Here is a 21,053-nt window from a genome sequence, read left to right on the forward strand (position 1 = left end):
GCTGCACAGCACTCAGCCCGGAGCCACTCAGTGGAAATATGCAACTCGTGATGTCATAGATAGGGTATAGACAATCTTTATTGATATTTGTTGATTCCAAAATATTTGTTTAATTTCAGTAAAACATGCCCCAGTCTGTATTACAGTAGGATTCTTAAATATGCTAAAACTGTTTAAAAACTTTGAAACCTTTCTAAACATACATCATGTAGCTCGACGATAAGCTCCACTTTCCCAGGTTACAGAGCTCATGTGTAAGCAACCATATAGGCAGGGGTTATGCATACAATGAATTATTTTGCTTTCAATAATTTATTCACTCCATGTCTTTATTCTGGTTGTCACTTCTTGGCTTGTTGAATGTGATGTTCTTGAAAAGTGTGTAACCGTCCACACACAGCAACCCAACTGTCATGAAAGCAACTATCTGCAAAGAAAGAGCAGATTTAAAAATAAATGCATCACACTGCATGACAACACATCCGCTGTCCATGAGAGAGAGAGAGAGAGAGAGAGAGAGGGAGACAGAGAGGGGGGCATGTTTATTTCTCAGAGGACTTGATACTGTGAAGCTACAGCACATGTAGACACAGAAAAGCAACATTTAGATAATCAATTTTACTGACAGTGTGTAGGGGAAATTGTCCCACACATCTGAGATTGCAATTATAGATTAAAGTAAGACATCTCACCCCTCCGACTAGCGTGCCTGTGACTGTGTATGTAGTCAGAGCCAGCAGGCTCAGGACAGTAAAGTAGACAACCGCAAACACTGAATTAAAAAAGTCCTGAAGGAAGGAACAAGAGAAGGACTCTAGAACAAATTTGCAGCATACAAAGGGGAACATATTTTCTAAATAAAGCATATAAAAACGTGTACAATATGATCATGTGTTTCTCTATAAACATCACCCACAATGAGAGGCCAGAAAAAGAATGCCAGCCTCTTGTTGAGTTTAAGTGTGTAGAGCAAGAGCAGCAGTGAAGTGATCAGAAACTCCAGCACTGTGGCTGTGATGTATGTTGGTCTGGATGCTACACTGAAACACACAAACGCCACAACCAGAGTCCCCTGAAACAAACAAACAAAAAAAAAGAGTCAAAAACATATACATTTAGTTACCACTGTAATAGGAAATGTAATCTCCCTCACATTTAAATCTTTACAAATGATTCTATTGTAAGTACATTTGACAGTTTTTATGAAACTGCCTGCACGTTTTGTCTTCTGATTTACTCACTGTCTTTAAACCGAGCAAGGAGCACTGCAGTTTGTATAGAGAAGGAGGAACTGAGTTTCCGCTGTTTTCGCATAGCTTTTTTTACATTTCCAACAGATCCAGTTTCTCCTTCAGCATTTAAAGTGATCTCTGTTTTTTAATGTCAGCCCTGCTGTCAAAACAGTTTTCACTGTTAACTTTAGTATACCATATTCTTGTTCTGCTACTGTTACCACTTTGTATCTTTACAGCATAGGTCACCAGCTGCTGTTACAACACTACTCTGCATACTAAAATAATGTCAAAACTTTAAGTGATGAACAGACTTTCTTACCATCTCTGCTACTTTCAGGATTCCCCTCCTGGATTTGAGAAAAGCCGTGTCCAGCTCCATGGCTGTTTTTGTATTTTGGTCCTCTGACATGATGATGCAATTTCATTTGCAAAAGACAGATTATTCTGTTTCCTGAAACTATTTCCTTTTAGCTGTAAAGGAAATGACTGTAAGAAAATGTGCAATGTTTCACACCAGCAGCTTCTGGTGAACAACAAGACAGATGTGAACAAAGGGCTCTGAATGTCACAGGATATACACCGAGCCATAGAAGATTCTCAAATTGGGCCTGCCTGTAGTTTGTCTCATTCAAAAAATAAATAGTATTTATGAAAAAAAGGTTTGCACATTGAGTGGTTAGGGGTTTTCCCCAGCATCTAACAGTGACATAGAATGAATCCAATAATCCACCACATCTTTATTATTTGAGTCATGACCTTAATAAATACATTTCCCTTTAATTTATCAATAGAATGAAAATTTACAAAAACAGTCTTTTGATACAATGTTGTGTTTTCACATGTACACCTTTTGTTGGATCATTCATATAAAAACTTTAAAAAAAAACCGATTTGTATAATCAATTAAATGTTTTGTTTTAAAGATGCAAAACCCGTTTTACAAATGATTAAAAACTCTATCCTTTAAAAATGAGTTTGTTTGTTTTTGCGTGGCAAAGGCACATCTTCAGGTTCTGCTTCCTCATCCTGGTGTCTGGGGCAGCACTTCTGCTTTCAGTGTGGCCAGTCACACTTCTTGGGCTCAGACTTTGGCACTTTGAGACACTTTCCTATCTTCTCACAGCCTGCAGGAGCCCAGTTCTGCAACAGAGAACAGCCAGCGTAGTGAGCACACAAACATGGAGTATAAAAGATGTTCTTAAGGAAATATTGTTTTGCTTTCTTGTGAAAATGAAGCTGTTTGTCACCAGATTATTGCTACATCCCATCTATATTTCCCAATGTGTCCCTACTTCACCTTAAAAGTATCATATTTAAATACATTTTTTGCTGAATAGATAATATGTCATTTGGAAGAGATGTAACAGAGTATGTTTTACACTAAACTGTTTCAATTCTGAAAAAGGATTCATTTAAACGCAACTTAAAATTGTGTTTATTGTGTTCACCACAAGAGGGCAGTGCTACACTACGCATAAATTCACAGCAGTGTAATTGACAAAATGTGCTGTTTGAGATGACAAAGCCACTGCTCCCTTTAGCTGCTATAAATAATCCTAGAAGAACTTTTTACAGCAGATATGTACAGGCAGCTGTTGTTAACTTCAGATTTCCCCCCCCTTTTTTTTTTTAAGTTTTACTTTTTGGCGATTTTGCCTTTATTGGATAGGACAGCTGAAGAGAGACAGGAAACCCCGGGAGGAGAGAGAGTGGGGAACAACATTCAGTGAAGGTCCGAGGCCGGTTTCGAACCCACAGCTGTAGCCTTTGTTCATGGGGCGTGCGTTATAACAACTAAGCTATCCAGCGCCACAAGTTTTTCTTCTTTTTTTTTTTGTGGGTGATAAAATACAAAATATGAGAGAAGTAAGCTACAAGTATGAAGATAAACATTTTTTTTTGTTCAAGTAGAATGCTTTTAGTCTGTAGGCTCTATGAAGACTTAAAACTGATTGAAACAAGGAACGATAAGCATTAAGAGATATTTTTTTTCATATAGGCAGTATCATTTTCTTTTTGATTTAGCAGATGTCCAAGTTTGGAGGAGAAAGCAGAGAAGAGGAGCAAACAAGCCTGCCTATGGAAAACATTTCCACAGCCTCTTGAAACAGTGAGAATAAAGTAAGTTACATAACACACCAAAGGATGGTGGTGTTGTATTTTCAGCATTTATATCAATAAATTGTATAATGAGTAAGTCTTACCATTACAGCCACGTCACACATATTGAGCTGGGGATTCCCGGGCACCAGGGTCTTCTTATGCTGCTCCACAACTGGAGAGATCCTGCTCAGTTCATCTTGGTACTCCTTACTCAGAACACTGTAAGCATACAATATGCAGGGCTAAAATGATTACCAGTTTCACTATCTATGACACTGCATTTCCTTTACATTCAACTCGTGGATATGAAAAGTCAGAAAAAGGTGAAAAAAATTACAAAATAACTTCTGAAAGCCGAAGATGAGGGCTTCAAAAGACCAAACCCAAAAGATAAACAGTTGACAACAAAAACAGGCAGCAACTCCTGAAATTTAAGAAAATGTAGCAAACAAGCATTTCAGATTTTTCCCTTATAATTGACTGAAATGATTACCCTTCTTTTAAAACAACTTTTAATATAAATTCAACCTGTTTTTTTTGTAAAACAAGCACAATTTTAAAGTTGTTTGGTCTGTTCCTCCAATAGTTTCAGTTATTTTAAAATGATATATCCCCTTAGTCTTGCTTTTTTGCATGAAGAGAGTGAATGCATAGCACACATGTATCCAATCCAAGCCTTACTCATTATATCAGTGCTGGGACATGCTGTCAACAACAAAAACACACACATGCTGTCCACTGTGGCACCCTTTGGAAAAGCACACTCAGCAAGGTGAACCATGAAACCCCTCTCTCATCCCCTGTCTCTCAATTACTGCTGTTGGACACCAGTGAGCCGAGCACCTCTGTGCATTATTATATTCAGTGTGTAAAACACAGGGGCCCTGAAGGCTTTCAAAGGAACGCTGCTCTCAATAGGACCTGTAGGGTTAATGGGCTGTGTGTGCACGCATCTATGTGTGTGTGTGTGTTGGGGGAGTGTCCGTCTGGTGGCGTGACACACGGACAGACAAATATCAGCAGTGCAATTACACCCCTGATACGCTCGCTGGCAGCACCTGTGCCAGCCTTCCATCCTCTCTTCACTGCAAACCCAGCCTTCTGATTGGCCCCTGGGGACCATGTGCATGTGTGTGAGGTGAAGTGTCAATTAGAGTAATAACCCCAGGCCCTGTCCAGCTCACACCCACCCTCCCTCTTAGATCTCCCACAGGGCAGCAAGGCTTCCTCCATCAGCCAGCACCTGCTCCCTTCCCCGATACTCTCAGTCTTTATTTTGCCCTACAATTACTCGACTGGTAGTGAGTGCACTGGCTGCAATTAGTCTCTCTCTTGGTGAGCCACATCCGTCATAAGCTAACTATCTACACATTCTGACCCGAGCTGATAGAGGGAAAAACAGATTACTCCCCTCAGTTTAAAATCAGACATTCAGATTAAATTGCTTCAGCTATCTGAAATCACAAATCGTTGCTTTCGCCTGATCCCAATCAGCGAGAGGGATATTTCATTCCCCTGCTATCTGTGCCCGCTGCTTATTGTTGCGATACATTTTGTGATAAGTGATGAAGCAACTTAATCAAAGCAAATGTAAAGACGATTTATCAGCGTGCTTTAAGGCACTACGTTTCTCCGTATAACTCTGCAAGCAAAGCACGCCATATGCCGCGAAGCCTGCGTAAAGTTTTCTATTGTTTTTGTCTATGCACCGAGAATCTTACAGCGCAGACCTCTAAATCAAAAACTAATAATACCATTTGTTTATGCCCTCTCTGCAAACAAATAATAAAAAGCTCACACTCAGCACAGCTCATTATCATGATTATAACCCTTAGCCTACTGGTGTACAGGCAAATTCTGGAATAATAAGCAGGCTGTATGCAAATCTAGTCTTTTGATTTATAATGTATGGCACCCAAGGGGGACGGGGGCATTGCTCAGGTGTGTCACCACACTGATTACTGATTCATAACACTATTGCTCGAGCACACACATACACATGCACACACACAAACAATCACACAGTAGCAGAAGGTGGGGGAATTGAGGAGACAATCAAATACATCTGTCCTGCCTGCGCCTCCCCTCCACCAACCTTCTCCACCCGGGTGGAAATTGAGCACTTCAGTAAGGACTATTGATTGGGGACACAAGAGGCTGGTGGATGGCAGCAGATGAGGCCACACCGCGCGGCACTGCCTGCAGTGCGAGGGCTGGGACTACATTCTGGATGACCAGGGGGCTCTGGGGGGGCGTGAGTGTAGGTGGGGAGTGAGAAGGTGGGATGTGTTAACCTCAGGGCCTGAGGTCACAGAAAATGGACAGCCATAGTGGAGGGCCGAAAAAGGCTTTGAACAAACCAGTAGGGAACTGAAATCACTGGCTGGGTGTGTGTGTGTTTGTGTGTGTGTGTGTGTGTCTTCCTGGTTCACCAAAACAAGACTTATCTTCCTCCAACACAATTCTAATTTGTCCAACATTGCAATACCCAAAACTGTATTTTTGACCCCAAACTTTTTCCTACATTGCATAATTGTAATCTGCACTGCTTTCCCTGAGTGTGTGTTTGTGTGTGTGTGTGTGTGTGTGTGTGCTCTTTGCTGTATCACAGGCTGCGACAGTAGTGAAGGTATGTGTGCAGACAGGCCCTACATCATCTTAAGTGGCTCTTTAGGTGCGGACGGAGATTAATGACAGCAAAGCAGCCAGTCCAGCTGGGGGAGCGAGGAGCACACGGACAAAATGCACGCATACACATGTGTAAACACGCACACACGCACACACATACACACACACACTCACACATACACACACAAGGAAGGAGGAGAATGGTCCCTGTGGATGCAGAAGGACAGCAGCTGAGTGGTGAGGAGTGTGCTGAGGTGCACAGGAGAAGGTAGAGAGAAAAAAAAGGAGAAAAGTTTGGAAAAGAAGAGGAACAAACAGTCGATGAGAGAGGATAGAAGAATAATTGCATACGAACAGTGGAGAAGTCATGCAGCGAGAGGTCACACAATTTGGCCTTATAGACAAACTCAATGACCCTGCTGACCATCAAATGTCTATTTTTTGTTTGGGGGCATGCCACAAACCTCAGCACTTGACTACATATTCATTGGTTTTTGCTTTTAATATTCTAACAAGTGAATAGAAAAGCTAAAAAGGTGAGCAGTTGAAAAACAACTTGAATGTTTTATCACTCAATCTCACTTCTGAAAGGGAGCTTGAAGAGGCAAAGGTGAGACGAGGGAAGAGTGAAATGTGAGAGGGAGCCGCAGAAGGCAGAAAAGAAAAGGTCAATCCATGAGGTTTCACAGCAGCAGGGAGCGAGAGCGTGCACAAAAGACATGTTCTCTCATCAAAGCACTTGTGGGATTATCTTAATGTATTAGTCATGGTTTCATCCTGCGTAAAAAAACAACAACAAAAAAAGGACCTTATTTGGCTGCAAACAGGAAAGGATGACGCTCATCTATCTTTGCATCCTTCATAAGTAATAGTTTTAGTTCAGCCTCTGCTGCCTGTGTCCTCTGGTGTCTCTCCTCACGGCAACTCTTAACTCTCCTCTGAGCTCAGGCAGACACAAGCAAAACTCCATTAAACAGCACACGCTCTCAATTTAGACCTGCACAATTTATCTGGCAATTTTAACCTGCAGCGGTGCACCGGAGGGTTGAGGTCCAGATAGCGATCTTTAAGGAGCTGTTTGCAATCACAAAGAGGAGGGTGTAATCAGGAGCACTCTGGCTGAGCAGATCAATCCGTCGCCTTCTTTTTCATGCCACTGAATCGGCATTGATCTTATACACAGCCTCTGCTAGCAACAGGCACAACGCTTTTTCAATTCTCAATCCTCTACGGTTCATTTTCAAACATCTCTTCACCTGTTTCTGGCTGACTACTCGCCTCTCTCGCTTCCATTTCTTTCGCCTCTCCTCTGTCCTCCAACCGGAAATCAGCATTAAGCAGAGGTAAAGTGTTATTTTCAGAGAACTAACCTGATAGGGTACTTTTCCCCAGGATCCCGTCCCAGATGGAAAATGAGTGGCTGCATCGTGTGCTCTTTCTGCTCATGAGTAGTCACGCCGGGGATCTCTTCACCTGGACAGAAGTTAATGCCCTATGAGAGAAAGCACAAAAAGTCATAAACATATTTTTTTTTATGTATTCTTTTTAACTGTGACATATATATCTTGAATTTCTTTGTCTTGATAACAACGTGGGAGTTGGGTTACAAGCATGCATATGTGACCTAAGGAAAGTAGGAATCTGATGTGTGACTGATAAATAGAGATAGACCATGTTTCAAAAGGAAACATATGCAGACTTAAAAAGGAGAATACAATTGAATATTTGAGGATAAATTAACAACCGCTCAGATCGGAGTGAAGGTTTTCTGTCTCACAAACACTCAAGTGTCGAGTTCTGTGACCCTGACATCTGTCTGTATGCTGGAAAGAGACTCCAACCCAAAGAGCACATCAGCTCTTTTTTGGCTACAAAGCTCTTATAGATCAGAGCAAGAACACTATATTTAAGCACAGTCCCATAGGGTAGGATTTTTTTTCTTTCACTTTATGCACCACATCGATCGAAATTCATTCATAAAAATGTAATAATTAGGTCTTTAAATCTTGTTTTCAATTTGATTTGAATTTTCTCTTGACTTCGTTTTATTTGATGACTTAAGAAGAACACAAGCACTTTGTTTTTCTGTGCATTTTATCCTTTAAAATCTTAATTCAAACTGGATGTTAAGATTTAGGCTTGCAGCAGCATTCTGCTCAGTTCTCGACAAGTACTCTTGTTTTCATGGCATATAAATGCAGATTGTCCTCCAGTCCATTATGTTTTTTGCAGTTTCTCTTTGTGCATCATACACAGAATCAAGTCACAAGCTAAATAGAGGACTTTCTGCCTCCTCTTCATCTCTCCACGCCTTCACTCCTGCTCCCTGTCTCCATTCTCATGAGGCTGGCAGCGACCGCAGCCTGATTGAGTCACACACAGTCCTCCAGAACCCCCTGGAGATCAGCCCCCTTCTTCAAACACAAACCAATGCATACATACACACACACACACACACCAACACACACCAACACACACTTTTTGATGAACACAACTAATACTGAGAGCGCATTCATCTGTAAGGCCCTGTTGCTGCCCCCCTCTGAGATCGCTGAGAACGCATCACCTCAAAATACATATAGAGGAGAGAAAAAGAGAGGGAGTGAGAGGCATAGATACCCCCCCACCCCACTCACAGCACACCCTGCAGAGCCTCTTCTCATCCTGACTATTCTGTCTTTTGAATCCAACAGCTTAGAAATGCAGAAAAGAAAAATGATGAAAAAAAAAAAAAATCTCATCCCAGAGGAGCAGCCAGAAAGGCCTGCTGCGTGTATCTCTCTGACTCTGTCTCTTGTACCAAAGACAGAACAGCATAGGTCCATATCTCCCCTGACATTAATGCTATGGATACCACCAGTCTGCTTTCAAACTGGAGCACAGCAGTCACTATTACAAGATAAGGTGCAGGAGCATCCAAGTGTGTGTGTGTGTGTGGGGGGGTTAAATCCGTGGAAATTGTTGGAAAAGGAACAATCACTTCATGCAGATTTTGGCTGAATATTTAAATCAATATGTGCTGTAAACAGTAATATTTTTATCTAACAAGTCCATCTCTATCTCCACTAACAAGTTGTTGCTATCTTTTGTCAATGTCTGCAACAGAATTTCACCGACATTGATGAAGACTAAATACTCAAATAAGGACTAACAGGTATCTGGGAAACAAGTGATTCTTTTTCAGATTTCATTTATTTTCTTCTGATGTATTCAATAAGGTTGAAAAAGCCATCACAGCTCCTCCTGTATCACACATTACTCAGCAATCCACATACAAAAGGAACCCAAGCCAACGACAAAACTATATTTTGCAATATTAACATCCCAGCGCTGCCTCAAGAGAGTTTGATGAGAACCATTTAAGCCTGTGAAATTTCTCATTTTCCTCATGGCTGAGCCGCGTGAACACCGCCAGAACAGAGCGACACATCTCTCAGCTATTAACCTGTAATTTTGTTCTTCTTCACAGACACAAATCTTCCCTTGTTTATTTTCACCATGGGCCAAGAAACTCAAATTATATTTTTAAGTATTTACAAAAGCTCTAGAGGAAGCAGGAAAAACTGGATTTTTAGGTGTGATTGTGGGTAACCGCTCTGAGAAATGTTAAATTGAAGCATATAAAGGGGATTTAAAGGGTCAAGACAGTCTAGTTTTAAAAGTATTTCATGCCTTGTTAGACTGTGTGAAACAGCTCAATGTGAGCCGTCTGTTTCCTGAAATAATGTTTACATAAATGTATTACAAGACATGGACAGTTCAATGATGCAGCCATGATGCCATGAAGCATATAAAGTGAACTTAACTCATAGGAGCTCCATAAAGCACACAAGCATAGCCTTTTATATAGACTACAGAACATACATGTACATGTTTTCTCTTGTCCTATCTCTCTTTCTCATGTACACACACACCCATACACACCAATCGATAGGCAACTCGCAGGCAATCAGACGCCATTATTTGTGAAGTTCCACTTCAGTTCACATGAGTTGATAAAGGAGGCTGCTATTGATTCAGCAGCCCTGAAGGAGAGAGCAATTTAAGCGACCGATGGGGCATAAAACAAACTGGATCACAGGAAAAGCAGAGCCTCAGAGGGAGGACAGGAGGACATGTTTTTTTTATGGACAGGGGAGAAAAAAAGACAGAGCACACTGTCTTGCGTCTCAGGATTCAAATTTCACATGGTTTCTAATGCATTTAATCAGAACAGAGTCGATGTAATTATGACAGAGAGATACTGCTGGCATCGCTTTTCTTTTTGAGCCCCATGGTGCCAAAAAGAACAAGTGTGCAGCAGGAAATGTCGGTATGTAAATGGAGAGGAAGAAAATCTCTACTGGAGTTAGAACAAACAAGTCAACCCGGCTGATGAATGATGTAAGTCTGCTGATGTGGGGGCTCTTCATTAATATTCATTACGCACTGATGTACACAGCAGTCAACTGATGAGCCATTTTCAAGATAACACCGACAGTGAAAGTGTTTGTGTGTTTGAGTTAGATTAGGAGAGACAAAGAGAGAGAATGAGGCAATGCAAATCAACAAATGAGGAAGTAGAAATGGGACCGAGTGGCGTCTTAAAAAACTGGTGTTTAAAGGGAGTTTTACCTTTTTGAGTTCCTCCCACGAGTTGCTCCAGGTCCAGTAGTGAGCCTTGTATTGTCCAAGCCTCACAGCCATCAGCTCGTTCCCCCGGTAATAGAAGATTGGCCTGTTGAAGATGAGATGATATCATGGTTTCCTCTTTCTAACATGTATGACTAAACATGAACTTTATAACCTACCTTCTGTTAAAAAAATAGGATCAAATTATCAATAATTAGGAATTCTCCCCCCCTTACATGGAACACAAGTTAATGAGCCCACAGCCATGCCAGCAGCTCCATGAGGCTGAACTACATAGAAGTGTTTTTAACCTAAATGCAAACATCATTATGTCTACATGCTTACCATCACAATGCAACATGCTGAGGTTAAGCAGGTATTATGTTTACAGTCTTCATCATTCTAGTGTTAAGGGTCAGTGTGCATTTGCTAACTAGTACTATGTAAGTGTACAGCTGTATTGATTGGTAAGTCATTGGTTCAACAAGGCTATATGTCATTAAAAAATAATTCGGACAAGAGAAAATGTGGACTTGAAAATGCAGGCGGTCTAGCGGATACGTCGCGCCTCATGTACATATTCAGGTTATAGACCTCCAAGCGGGCGGCCCGGGTTCATGTATGGCCTGTGGCTCCTTCACTGCATATCATTCCCCACTCTCTCTCCCTCTGGTTTCCTACTCTGTCCACTGTCCTCTACATCAAAAGCAAAAAGCCCCAAAATAAATCTTAATACAAATTCCTTGAGAAAAAGTCATGGGAACACGTTTTACAACTTATCAAAATTTCTGCAAAACATTCAATTTAAATCAATAAAAGTCACTTCAGGATGTTCCACTGGAAACCACAAGCTTCATGATGAACAAACTTTCCCAGCATTCATTCCAATAGTGGTTTGTATATTTTACTGTGAAATATGTGAAATATGTCATGTCCATTCCAATGGTGGTGACCCATCTCTCTGAAATGGAACCACACACGTTTCTTCTTTCTTAATAAAACTAATTTGGCTGTCCCACTTAGGGATGTAATCATGAACCTAAAAATGGAGATCCTGTAACAGCTACAGTATACTTGCCTGTTTAGGATTGTCTGTGGTTCCTTTAGCAGAACTGGTGTCAGGTCCAGGCCGTCAAGGGTTCTGTTGTCAGGAGGGCTGACGCCTGCCAGAGCCAGACTGGTGGTGAACAGGTCCATCACGTTGGCCAACTGGAAACTCACCTGCAACAGAACGAAGAGTCTGAAAAACCCAACCCCCGCCTGCAGTTTGGTAACTTATGTGATACAACCTGTGAGACGTGAGTTGAGAAAGTGAAGAACATTGAAGAAATAAGACCAAGCCAATTACACATGAAGCTACATGCTAGACATAGATACAGCTGTTAATGATAGTATTCCTCACGTTTTTGCAGCTAGTGGAAAAGAGTTCACATGAGTTCCATGAATCAAGAAGGGAATACCACAAGTGTGCTCTTTCATGCATGCTTGTGCAAAAAAAGAGATACGTTTTTATGAACGTAAACCAGGTAACAAGTCATTGCCATGATCATTTCTGTGTGGTTGTGTGCACACTTGCAGGAAATAACGGCATTTCTTTAGTTTCCTTTCTAATCTCTGCTTCCAGGTTTGTTATACAAACCTCCAAAATGTCTCACTGTCTAAATGAGTTTTTTAGCAGGGAATGCAAAAAAAAAAAGAAAAAAAGAGGAGTGAAGAAAAAGAGGAATGAAGAGAAAGAGGAGAGGGAGTGAGGAAAGGACGAGGCCCGGGCAAGCAGGCGGCTGAGGCTGGAGCTCGCTGGTGTTTTATCTCCTTCTCCCAGTCCCAGTGAAAAGCTTTATTTTATTTATAAACTTTGAACTATTTTCAGATAAAATGCCATTTTTTCGCTGTCATCCTTGATCTTCCGTTCCATTCTCTCCTGAGCGAGCCTTAGAGGGAGACGGCACGCTCACAATCAGATAGCGCTATCAGGCCTCTGCAGCTGCACCACCATGTGCTGCTGTGCTCCTATCGGCAGCCAGCATGCATACACACACACACACACACACACTCTCACACATACACATACACACACACACGCACACACAAGCTTTTCTAAGCACTGAAATGAATTCCCTTTTCTTCTGTATCCACAGAACTAGCCACAGAAAAGGCTTTGCAATGCATTCCATGATCTATCTTCACATCCAGACACTCTTTCTAGCACACACACACACACACACACACACACACTAACAGATTTAGACCATCACTTCATTTTTTTTTTTAAGTCCCCCACACACAGACACACACAGACCTCTAAATAAGACAGGACAAAAGGACACAAGAGGAAGCAAAACTGACATTTAGTTGGTAATAATTGGAAAGACCAAAACTAAAACTTTCACACTCAGACTTCTGCCCTCTTTTGCAGTCTACACTGAGCTTCATTCTTTCTTCATCTTTTGTCCTTTCCTCTCTTTTGACTGACTCATCACTCTCTATTAATGTCACATTCCCTTCCTCCCCTCTCCGTTTTCTCATTTCTTTCTATATTGTGAGTGCTGATGTTGGTTATCTGAGGAGGCAGTGCTTCCATCCCTGTCTCTGCCACTGCCTGTGTGTCTGTCACCTGATAAAACACAACAAAAGGACTTGTGACGCTCGACAACATTGTGGGGCCGACACCCCCCCACAGCAGACCACCTCCCCATTGTTCCTACAGCCACCACCACCACCACCACCCTCCATCATCATCCCGCAACCCCCCCCCCCGCCTCACCCCTACTTCGGCACTGGGAGAATGCTGAATCTGCACCTGCAACCACACTGCTTCATTCCAGGACATCTGACTGAACATGAGTGAATGGCTTATTGATGATTTCCTGCACATTCACACAGTCAATTATTAGTTTCACCACTCTTGCACAGGGCTTTTTGTCAGGTTAACACAGGTGGAAATGCACACTGAAGTGGTCATTCCACTTCATATCCCCCTCAAACTTGTCTCCTCATCTTGATAGTATAGGATGCATCTGTTGGCACAATAAAAACCTGCTGAAATCCCTCTCTAACAAAGACGTGGATGTCTTTTTGTTGTCTCCAGCATTTTGCAGCTAAAATAGCTTATGGACTTTTCAATTCACAGATCAACAGAGATTTCAGAAAAGAACAAAACAAGAGACGAGGGCAACCCTGTGTCTGCCTGGTCTTTCCTCCCTCCCAAGCAGAGCTGAATAATAAATCCAAAGCTGGAGAGTACAGAAGCTCCAACAATGCAGCTTTGTCATCACAACCCCAGAGAGCTTTGGGGAGGATCTATCGACCCTTGTGCCTACAGCTGCAACTGCAATGCATACACACATGTAGGTGTTTGATGATGTTCTGCATTGTTAGGGATTTTGTTTACGTCTCTGTCTCTTTGCAAGGTCTAGAAAGCTATCGGTGACACACAAAACTAATCCAACATAAATATAAAAAGCCTACATATGTGTGTAAAATCAAGCATAAATGACATGTACACACACACTGGTCAATTATAACGTGGCACAGGTGCAGCAAAGCCCTGGGAAAACATAGACGTTCCTGGCAGTCTGGCAGCGTCAGAGTCTTTAGCACTCCTCTTCCTTCTTTCTCTTTTCTCCAAGAGCCACCTCTTTTACTTCTTCCTTGCTTCCTTCCCTGTATCCCCCCCCTCCCACCACCCCTCCGTTCCTTTATCCTGAGCGCCTGGCATATTCAGATACTGAAGTCCTCATTACAGCTCAATCCAACCTCAGCAAACACACAAACAGATTAGCCGCTTAAGACGCTCCCAATCCCCCTCTCCCTCGCTGCTCCACTGTGCTATCAGGCCCCAGCACACCCCTGTGAGATGAGCCAGGGGCAAGGCTTACTGCAGACTGCAGCCTCCGCTCGCTCCTCCACAAAATCCCTCTGCGTCACAGCCCCGTGTCACAGCTGCCCCTAATACAATTAAAAGTCATTTGCAGAACGCACAGGCTTAGAGGATCACAGTGTGGGTGGGGGGGGGGGGGGGGGGGGGGGGATTGGGGATGGTTGGGGGGTGGGGGGGGGGGAATGAGAGAGAGAGTTTGGGGCGTTAATTCCAGCCAAATATATTTGAGGAAACAGGGGAATAAGCGCCCACACGCTTGGTGGCTGCAATCACACAGTCTATCTTTGCTGTTCGGGGAGTTAAATAACTCGATAGAAGTTTAACAAAGTCAAGATTAACTGGTTACAGCGACAGCAGATCAGAGTGTGCACATGTAAAGAGGAAAATGATACACGCGTGAAACAAAAAGCAACAATCATTCAAAGGAGAGGATTAGTGCAATAATTATTCCTTTACTCTCAACCTGCTTTACAGTCCTTTACAGCCTGCAGCTTTACAGACAACATGTCAGCTCCTGGTACTTGTTGATAGGAAGAACATTAGGGAGCAACAATGCTCAAAACAAAAATGAAACCCTACTGTAGCTCTGGATCCTGTGATATAATCTAGTCACAAGAGAAGGTTTCAGGGATTATGTGATCAATGTTGCTGTTTTTTTTTTTTTGAAGGCTTGATTTTGTGAAAAGCTGCAAATCACAGGGGTATTCTCACCGTGCCCTCTTTGATGTGTCCAGGCCACCAGGCAATGGCGGGCTCCCTCATGCCTCCTTCAAAGGTGGTCTCCTTCCCGCAGAGGAACGGCCCGTTGCTGCCACCTGAGGAGTCAGAAACAGAAAAATACATGTAGCAACACAGAAAATCATACACATACAGAAATAACATAAAATAAATAAATGATCCAACTTGATTTCACACAAACAAATTGTGTGTGTGAATCTGATCTGGTTTCCTACTTTCATTTGGGCCAGACATCACGGCAGCCCCGTTGTCTGAGGTGAAGAAGACAAAGGTATTATCGTCTACACCCAAACTCTTCAGCTGAGACAATATCTGACCGACACTGTCGTCTAGCTCCATCACTGCATCACCATACCTACAGGCCACAGATAATCAAATATTATTTGATGAATCATTCATTCATTAAAATACAAATGCATCTGCAGGATTGTCTGTCAATAAGAGAGTAGTTAAGAAAGGATGTAATGTACCGTCCTCGCTGACTCTTCCCCAGGAAGCTTTTGGAGGCATAGACAGGAGCGTGAGTTGAATCAGGTGCCCAGTAGAGGAAGAACGGCCGCTCAGCTTCAGTCTGAAGGCGAATGAAGTCTACAGCTTCCTGTAGCAGTGGTAAGAGAGAGAGAGTGTTACATAGTGTTGTAGACAAGACCACACTAACCGAGACCAGAGTGCTCCGAGACCAAGACATTTAGGGTTTGAGACAGAGTGAAGACCAAGGCAGGGTGAGACCGATGCAGAACCAAGACGATGAATATCAATGAAAATCATCGCAAGATTGAACAAGATAAAAGTTTTTTTTTTAGTTTAAGTTTGCTTTTAAATAAATGTTACAGCAACAAACAAAATCTCTGCACCTTTGTTTGCAAGGAACCACAACGTAAAAAAACCCCTCAAATCTTAGCAAGCTTGTTCATCTTACTTCTTGTCAAAAATAATAATGATAAAATATGAATAAACTTTATTTATTTATACTTATTAAAAGCCACATTCACCTGACAAGCCCAGATAAACTTGTTTTTATATATTTTTATAAGATGTTTATCTGGGTTTATATCAGTTGAATGTTGCTTATATAAAGTGTTAACAGATATTTGTGACTAGATGAGATGAAGAGGCTTGTTAAGATTTGAGTTTCTGCAGGTGCCTCTACTCCAGTCGTCTCCATCCACTCCTGCGAGTGTGCAGGGGGCGTGTCACTCACTCACTTAGACCGTAACACCGGGAAGGTTGTGGCTGTAGCCGGGGGGGAAAAATATTAAACTAAATATTAATTGAAGTTATCTGTTGTTAGAAAGGTGTGTTTTCCTTCTAATCCCAGTAATGATGTGGAAAAATAGCCTATCAGTGGTGGCCTTGACTCGTCTTGTTTTAAAGTCCGAGACAAGGCAGAGTAAAAACGTTTTTAATTCTGATGCGAGACCGAGACCTTCAAAAAGACGTCGAGTATTACAACACTAGTGTTACAACACTATCAGAGCAGATTTCAAAAGAATAACTGTTGCCTAATTTACAGTACTGATGTCAAGCCTGATAAAAAGAAACACTTGTTCTCTCTTGATTACCAAATACTAGTTCTATGTTTGTAAAATGTGTAGTACATTCAGTTTCCAGTCTGTTAGAATCAAAGGTCAAACAACTTGACCATCTATTTAATGCAAAGCTAACATATATTTTGGGATGATGACAAATGTCCAACAAAAATATTAAAGGTGTCCTACAGTAAGAACCATTAGGACACCAAGGTTCATAAGTAGTTATTGGAACATTGTTGTGCATTTTCACACATGCAGTCACTCCATCAAGGGAAAGTAGTCTGAAGTCAGCTGCCAAAGATGCTGGCAAAACTAGTTTTAAGACAAACCAGAAATAAATGGCGTGTCTGTTACTTTGAAGTTTAATTTTGTTTGATCTACTTACAAGTAAGTAATGAAACAGTCTAGTCCAATTATATGGTACATGCTAATATTAGCTTTACAAAGCTCTATTTGATCGATCTAACACTTTTCAAGCACATGAAGTGACAGGTTGTATTTTGTCTCTTTACTTTAGAATGGGAGGTATTCATGTTGGCACCAAAGACAATCAAGATGACTTTGCACAACAGTTGAAAATCTCAATAATAGCAAAATGGAAAATCAGGCTCTGTTGTATTCTGAATATTTAAAAACACATTTTTTATGTTTTTGTGCTTTTTTCTAGACTGTTTTAAACCCCGGTGGACAATAACATTGAATCATATTCTATTCCATTCTATTCAGCTAATTGCTTTACTTAGGGAACAGTGGAACTACATTCCTGTTGCACTGACTGGGTAATACAATCTAACATAAAGACATGCTCGGAAGAGACATAAAAGGTTTCACTTACCTGCAAGTAGATTTGTGTGAGGTTGGACTCTCCTGTCTTCCTGTTAATCTCAAATTCCTCAAATAATCTGGAAACCAAGTGGGTTGACAAGATCAATGAAATGAACCTTCATTATGAGTTTAACCTGGGCTTCCTATCGGAAAAACATTTCACTTCAGTTTTTTCAACCGTTTTATACGACTAATTTACAGTGACCTGATCGTTCAATCTGCTTCTAAACTGACAAAACAATAACAGTGAAACCGTAGATTTCAGGGCGGTGAACCTAGCGGATAGGTCGCGTCCAATATATGAAGGCTATAGTTCAACAAGCAGACAGCCCCGGGTTCAAGTCCAACCTGTGGCTCATTTCCTGCATGTCATTCTCCATTTTCTTTCTCCCCCAATTTCCTACTATATCCACTGTCCTATATAAACAAAAGTAAAAGCCCAAAAATAAATCTTGTGAAAAAAAAACTATTGATTTCAGCAAATTTCCTCTTGTGGCGTGTGTTTGCGGGAGATTTTTGTGAAAGGCATATTTGAGACGTCTCAGGCGAGCTGAGCAGAGGGAACTGTTATGAGGCGTTGCTGAAGCGTGGAGCGCCGAGCAGAGAAGCAGTGACAGGCATCTCTCTTTTGTACGCTTCACTTCCTCCAGGTGTCTTCGCATCCAGCCAACACAACCTGCCGTCTCTGGAGGGCGTGTGTGTGTCTCTGTGTTTACGTGTCTATGTGTGTGTGTGTGTACGTCTGTCCTGGGCCCAGGTATGCAGCGCTGATTAAACCCACGGCTAAGCGAAAAACACGCCCGGCTGCCAGTTCCAATGACCCTGAATACACATATGGCTGTTTTGGGGAAAACAAATGGGCGGAAAATGGAATACACAAGCACAGCTGGTACAGAGTAGGAGGAGGGGAGACACTCCGCTCATCCAGAGGAGCAGCCAGCCACACTATTCCACTGAGTCATGTGGGGAGAAGGATTTTATAGATTTTCAGCCTTTTTTTGTTTGCTGTCATGTATATCTGAGTGCTTGTGTGTGATAGTACCTGCCAACCATCTCAGAGTTGTTGTAAACAGGGACGTTTGGTACTCTGCTGCTGTTGTTGGGTCCAAAGTGGCAGTTAGGTGCTCCAAACCATTCATCAAAACCGTGTTCCAGGGGCAGGTACTTAGGTCTGTGGCCCAGATGCCTGCAGTGACAAACATTATGGGATCAATGTGACCGGAGCCTCACTCTGTTTTGATTTTGGCTAAAGCTACAAATGTGTGTTCCAATAAACACAAGTTTTCAGAAGTACTACATACTGGTTTCATTTTCATTTTTATAGGGTACACAAGTATGTTTGACTTCAGCTTGAATTTTGAAATAAGAACAATATGTAATCAATCAAAGCAAACTTATTTGTTGAGTGGTAGCCTTTTAACTAAAACATAGGAGCATACACACGCATCCAAAGTCAAGTAGGCAAGTATTGTTCTTCTGTGGATGAACTAAACAAAAATATTTAACATATATATTGATTTTAATAGATAATCAGTCTTAATATGCTTATTTAGAAAATGTCAGAGTAATTTTCCAAGGTGCATTAGAGGATTAAAGGGAGGACAATGTTGCTGTGATGAATTATAACTCTCCAACATTCTTCACATTCAGGATTCAAAGGCTTTGTTGTACAAAATGACCATCAGTCAAATAACCATGATTGGTGATAAACTGTCTTAATATGGGATCATTTGAAAAAGCATTTAAAATATTGTAATTTTCACAATATTAGTGAAAAGCGGTGGTGTCATTCAATTCATTAAGATTGTTTATGCATTTTCAAAAATCCAACTACATATACATAATGCTTGCATTCATTTTTCTTCTTTACATTTTGTTTTACCCATTCACACTCAAACTTCCAGACATGCTAAGTACTGGCCAAACCATCAGGAGTAATCCAGGTTGGCTGTGCGGCTCAAGGAAACTTTTAGTATGTTTACAGGCTTCCTCTAGAGCAACAGCCAACTTGTGCAGTGAACTTTAACATCACCTATAAACATCAATACCTTAAGAAAGAAAGTGTGTGAAGGAGAGGTAAGGAGCTCACCACTTGCCAACTATCTTGCTGATGTAGCCCTTTTTCTTCAACATCTGGGGTATCAAAATCTCCTCCTTAGGGATTCCTCCCACTATCTCCTGAGGTGTGTATGCTATAAAAAAAACAGGAACCATTTGAAATAAAAAGCTTGAATGATTGCAGAAATCAAATTATTTGAAAGTTGGATTATATGCACAGTAAAGATGGGCTATAACTGAGGGTACCGTCTCTGGCGTGGGCATTAGTGGTGTAGAAACCGTTTCTGACAGGCAGCCTCCCAGTGAGAAGTGAAGCTCTGGCTGTCATTAAAATGAAAGCAAAAAAGTTATTAGGATGTCTGCATGCTGGTATTCTATACTAGCAAATACATAAAGGATAGGTTAGTCCACTTCCTGGCATTACTTAAAAAAATTAGAGATATGCATTGATCTGTCAAATTTAAGTCATTTGTAAAAAAAAATAAAAAATTTGGAAGTTACTAAAAAAATGTACTAATTTTTGTTGTTTTTCTCAGTGGACAAATGGAAACATCTTAACATTTCAGGTTGCAGAAAATGTGATATCTGCAACTTTTAATCACATTACCTTTTAAAAATGATGTTACATGTGAGGTCAATGAGCAACATTTTTTCTTTTTGGTCCATTAATTAAGTGTTCCAAATACATTTTAATGATGTTTACATAAAAGCAGAACACAAGATCAAAAGCTTGCAACAGCGATGACATTAACCTAGCATATTGAGAAACAGGAACTGCAGGTTCAGGTTATGTTAAACAACCTTTTTAAGCTGACTCACATGGGGAACACAGAGGGTTGGCTGTGTAAAAATTTGGTAGCAGCATGCCCTGAGCAGCCATGGCATCCAGGTTGGGTGTTTCTTTAGAGGGCTGACCAAACACCCCCAAGTCCCCCCAACCCATCTGAAGAGAAGAGGGGGTTGGGGTGGGTAGATGTGTTAGTCCTAAATCAGAATAATTGTACAAATTGCAAAGCAGAGACAAAGACACTGTGTAGGCTACAGGCTGAATGTTCAGTGGTTATTGTAATGTACTGAGCTCCTCTGGACCCACAGACAGAAAAAACCAAACAACTAAACGCAACAACAACAAAAAAAACATCAACAAAGAGATAAAGGGTTAAATAGTTAAAGAGACAGTGGAGCATATTTCGGGATGTCAAAAGTCATTCATTGCCTGACAGGACAGTAAGACTCAGGTTGGTCAGAAATAAGAGAAACTTACGTCATCCATGAGCATGATGATGATGTTTGGAGATGAAGCTTTTGGTGGCTTGTCTGTCAAAGAACAGCATATTAATGCACTCAGGAGAGTCAGAGTTATAGGAGACATGACTCGCATTGCTTCGCTCCAAGTTAGTCATATGAGCATCAACTTCGAGGAGGAAGTGTTTTTGTTTGCCT

The 21,053-nt window shown here is 41.4% G+C and overlaps 2 protein-coding genes across 2 annotated transcripts; both read right to left on the bottom strand.

The window, feature by feature from the left end:
* Window positions 1-60: 60 nt before the first annotated feature.
* On the bottom strand, window positions 61-1,815 carry LOC109998123 (chemokine-like factor). Its single transcript, XM_020652860.3, has 4 exons — window positions 1,555-1,815; window positions 917-1,072; window positions 693-788; window positions 61-427 (listed from the first exon to the last, which is right to left on the bottom strand). The coding sequence occupies exons 1-4, from the start codon at window positions 1,642-1,644 to the stop codon at window positions 317-319; spliced, it is 453 nt and encodes a 150-aa protein (XP_020508516.1). The 5' UTR covers window positions 1,645-1,815; the 3' UTR covers window positions 61-316.
* Window positions 1,816-1,952: 137 nt separating this feature from the next.
* On the bottom strand, window positions 1,953-21,044 carry galns (galactosamine (N-acetyl)-6-sulfatase). Its single transcript, XM_020652856.3, has 14 exons — window positions 20,875-21,044; window positions 20,430-20,553; window positions 19,857-19,931; window positions 19,642-19,744; window positions 18,595-18,738; window positions 17,563-17,629; window positions 15,666-15,793; window positions 15,411-15,550; window positions 15,169-15,272; window positions 11,656-11,798; window positions 10,581-10,683; window positions 7,337-7,458; window positions 3,440-3,557; window positions 1,953-2,375 (listed from the first exon to the last, which is right to left on the bottom strand). Exons 1-14 carry the CDS (start codon window positions 20,989-20,991, stop codon window positions 2,289-2,291), a joined length of 1,575 nt encoding a protein of 524 aa, XP_020508512.2. The 5' UTR covers window positions 20,992-21,044; the 3' UTR covers window positions 1,953-2,288.
* Between the last annotated feature and the right edge of the window lie 9 nt (window positions 21,045-21,053).

Source organism: Labrus bergylta, chromosome 3, assembly GCF_963930695.1.
Source record: "Labrus bergylta chromosome 3, fLabBer1.1, whole genome shotgun sequence".
Classification (NCBI taxonomy): Eukaryota; Metazoa; Chordata; class Actinopteri; order Labriformes; family Labridae; genus Labrus; species Labrus bergylta.

What these genes read in the sequence shown, in the direction of transcription:
- LOC109998123 (XM_020652860.3), bottom strand. Translation starts at nt 1,644, where the DNA reads ATGTCAGAGGACCAAAATACAAAAACAGCCATGGAGCTGGACACGGCT. An exon ending in TCCTGAAAGTAGCAGAGATG is followed by an intron (nt 1,073 to 1,554) that starts GTAAGAAAGTCT and finishes TGTTTGTTTCAG; the next exon opens with GGGACTCTGGTTGTGGCGTT. An exon ending in TCTTTTTCTGGCCTCTCATT is followed by an intron (nt 789 to 916) that starts GTGGGTGATGTT and finishes TCCTTCCTTCAG; the next exon opens with GACTTTTTTAATTCAGTGTT.
- galns (XM_020652856.3), bottom strand. Translation starts at nt 20,991, where the DNA reads ATGCGAGTCATGTCTCCTATAACTCTGACTCTCCTGAGTGCATTAATA. An exon ending in CGTGGGAGGAACTCAAAAAG is followed by an intron (nt 7,459 to 10,580) that starts GTAAAACTCCCT and finishes TTTCTCTCATAG; the next exon opens with GGCATTAACTTCTGTCCAGG. An exon ending in TGTGTGACGTGGCTGTAATG is followed by an intron (nt 2,376 to 3,439) that starts GTAAGACTTACT and finishes TCTCTGTTGCAG; the next exon opens with AACTGGGCTCCTGCAGGCTG.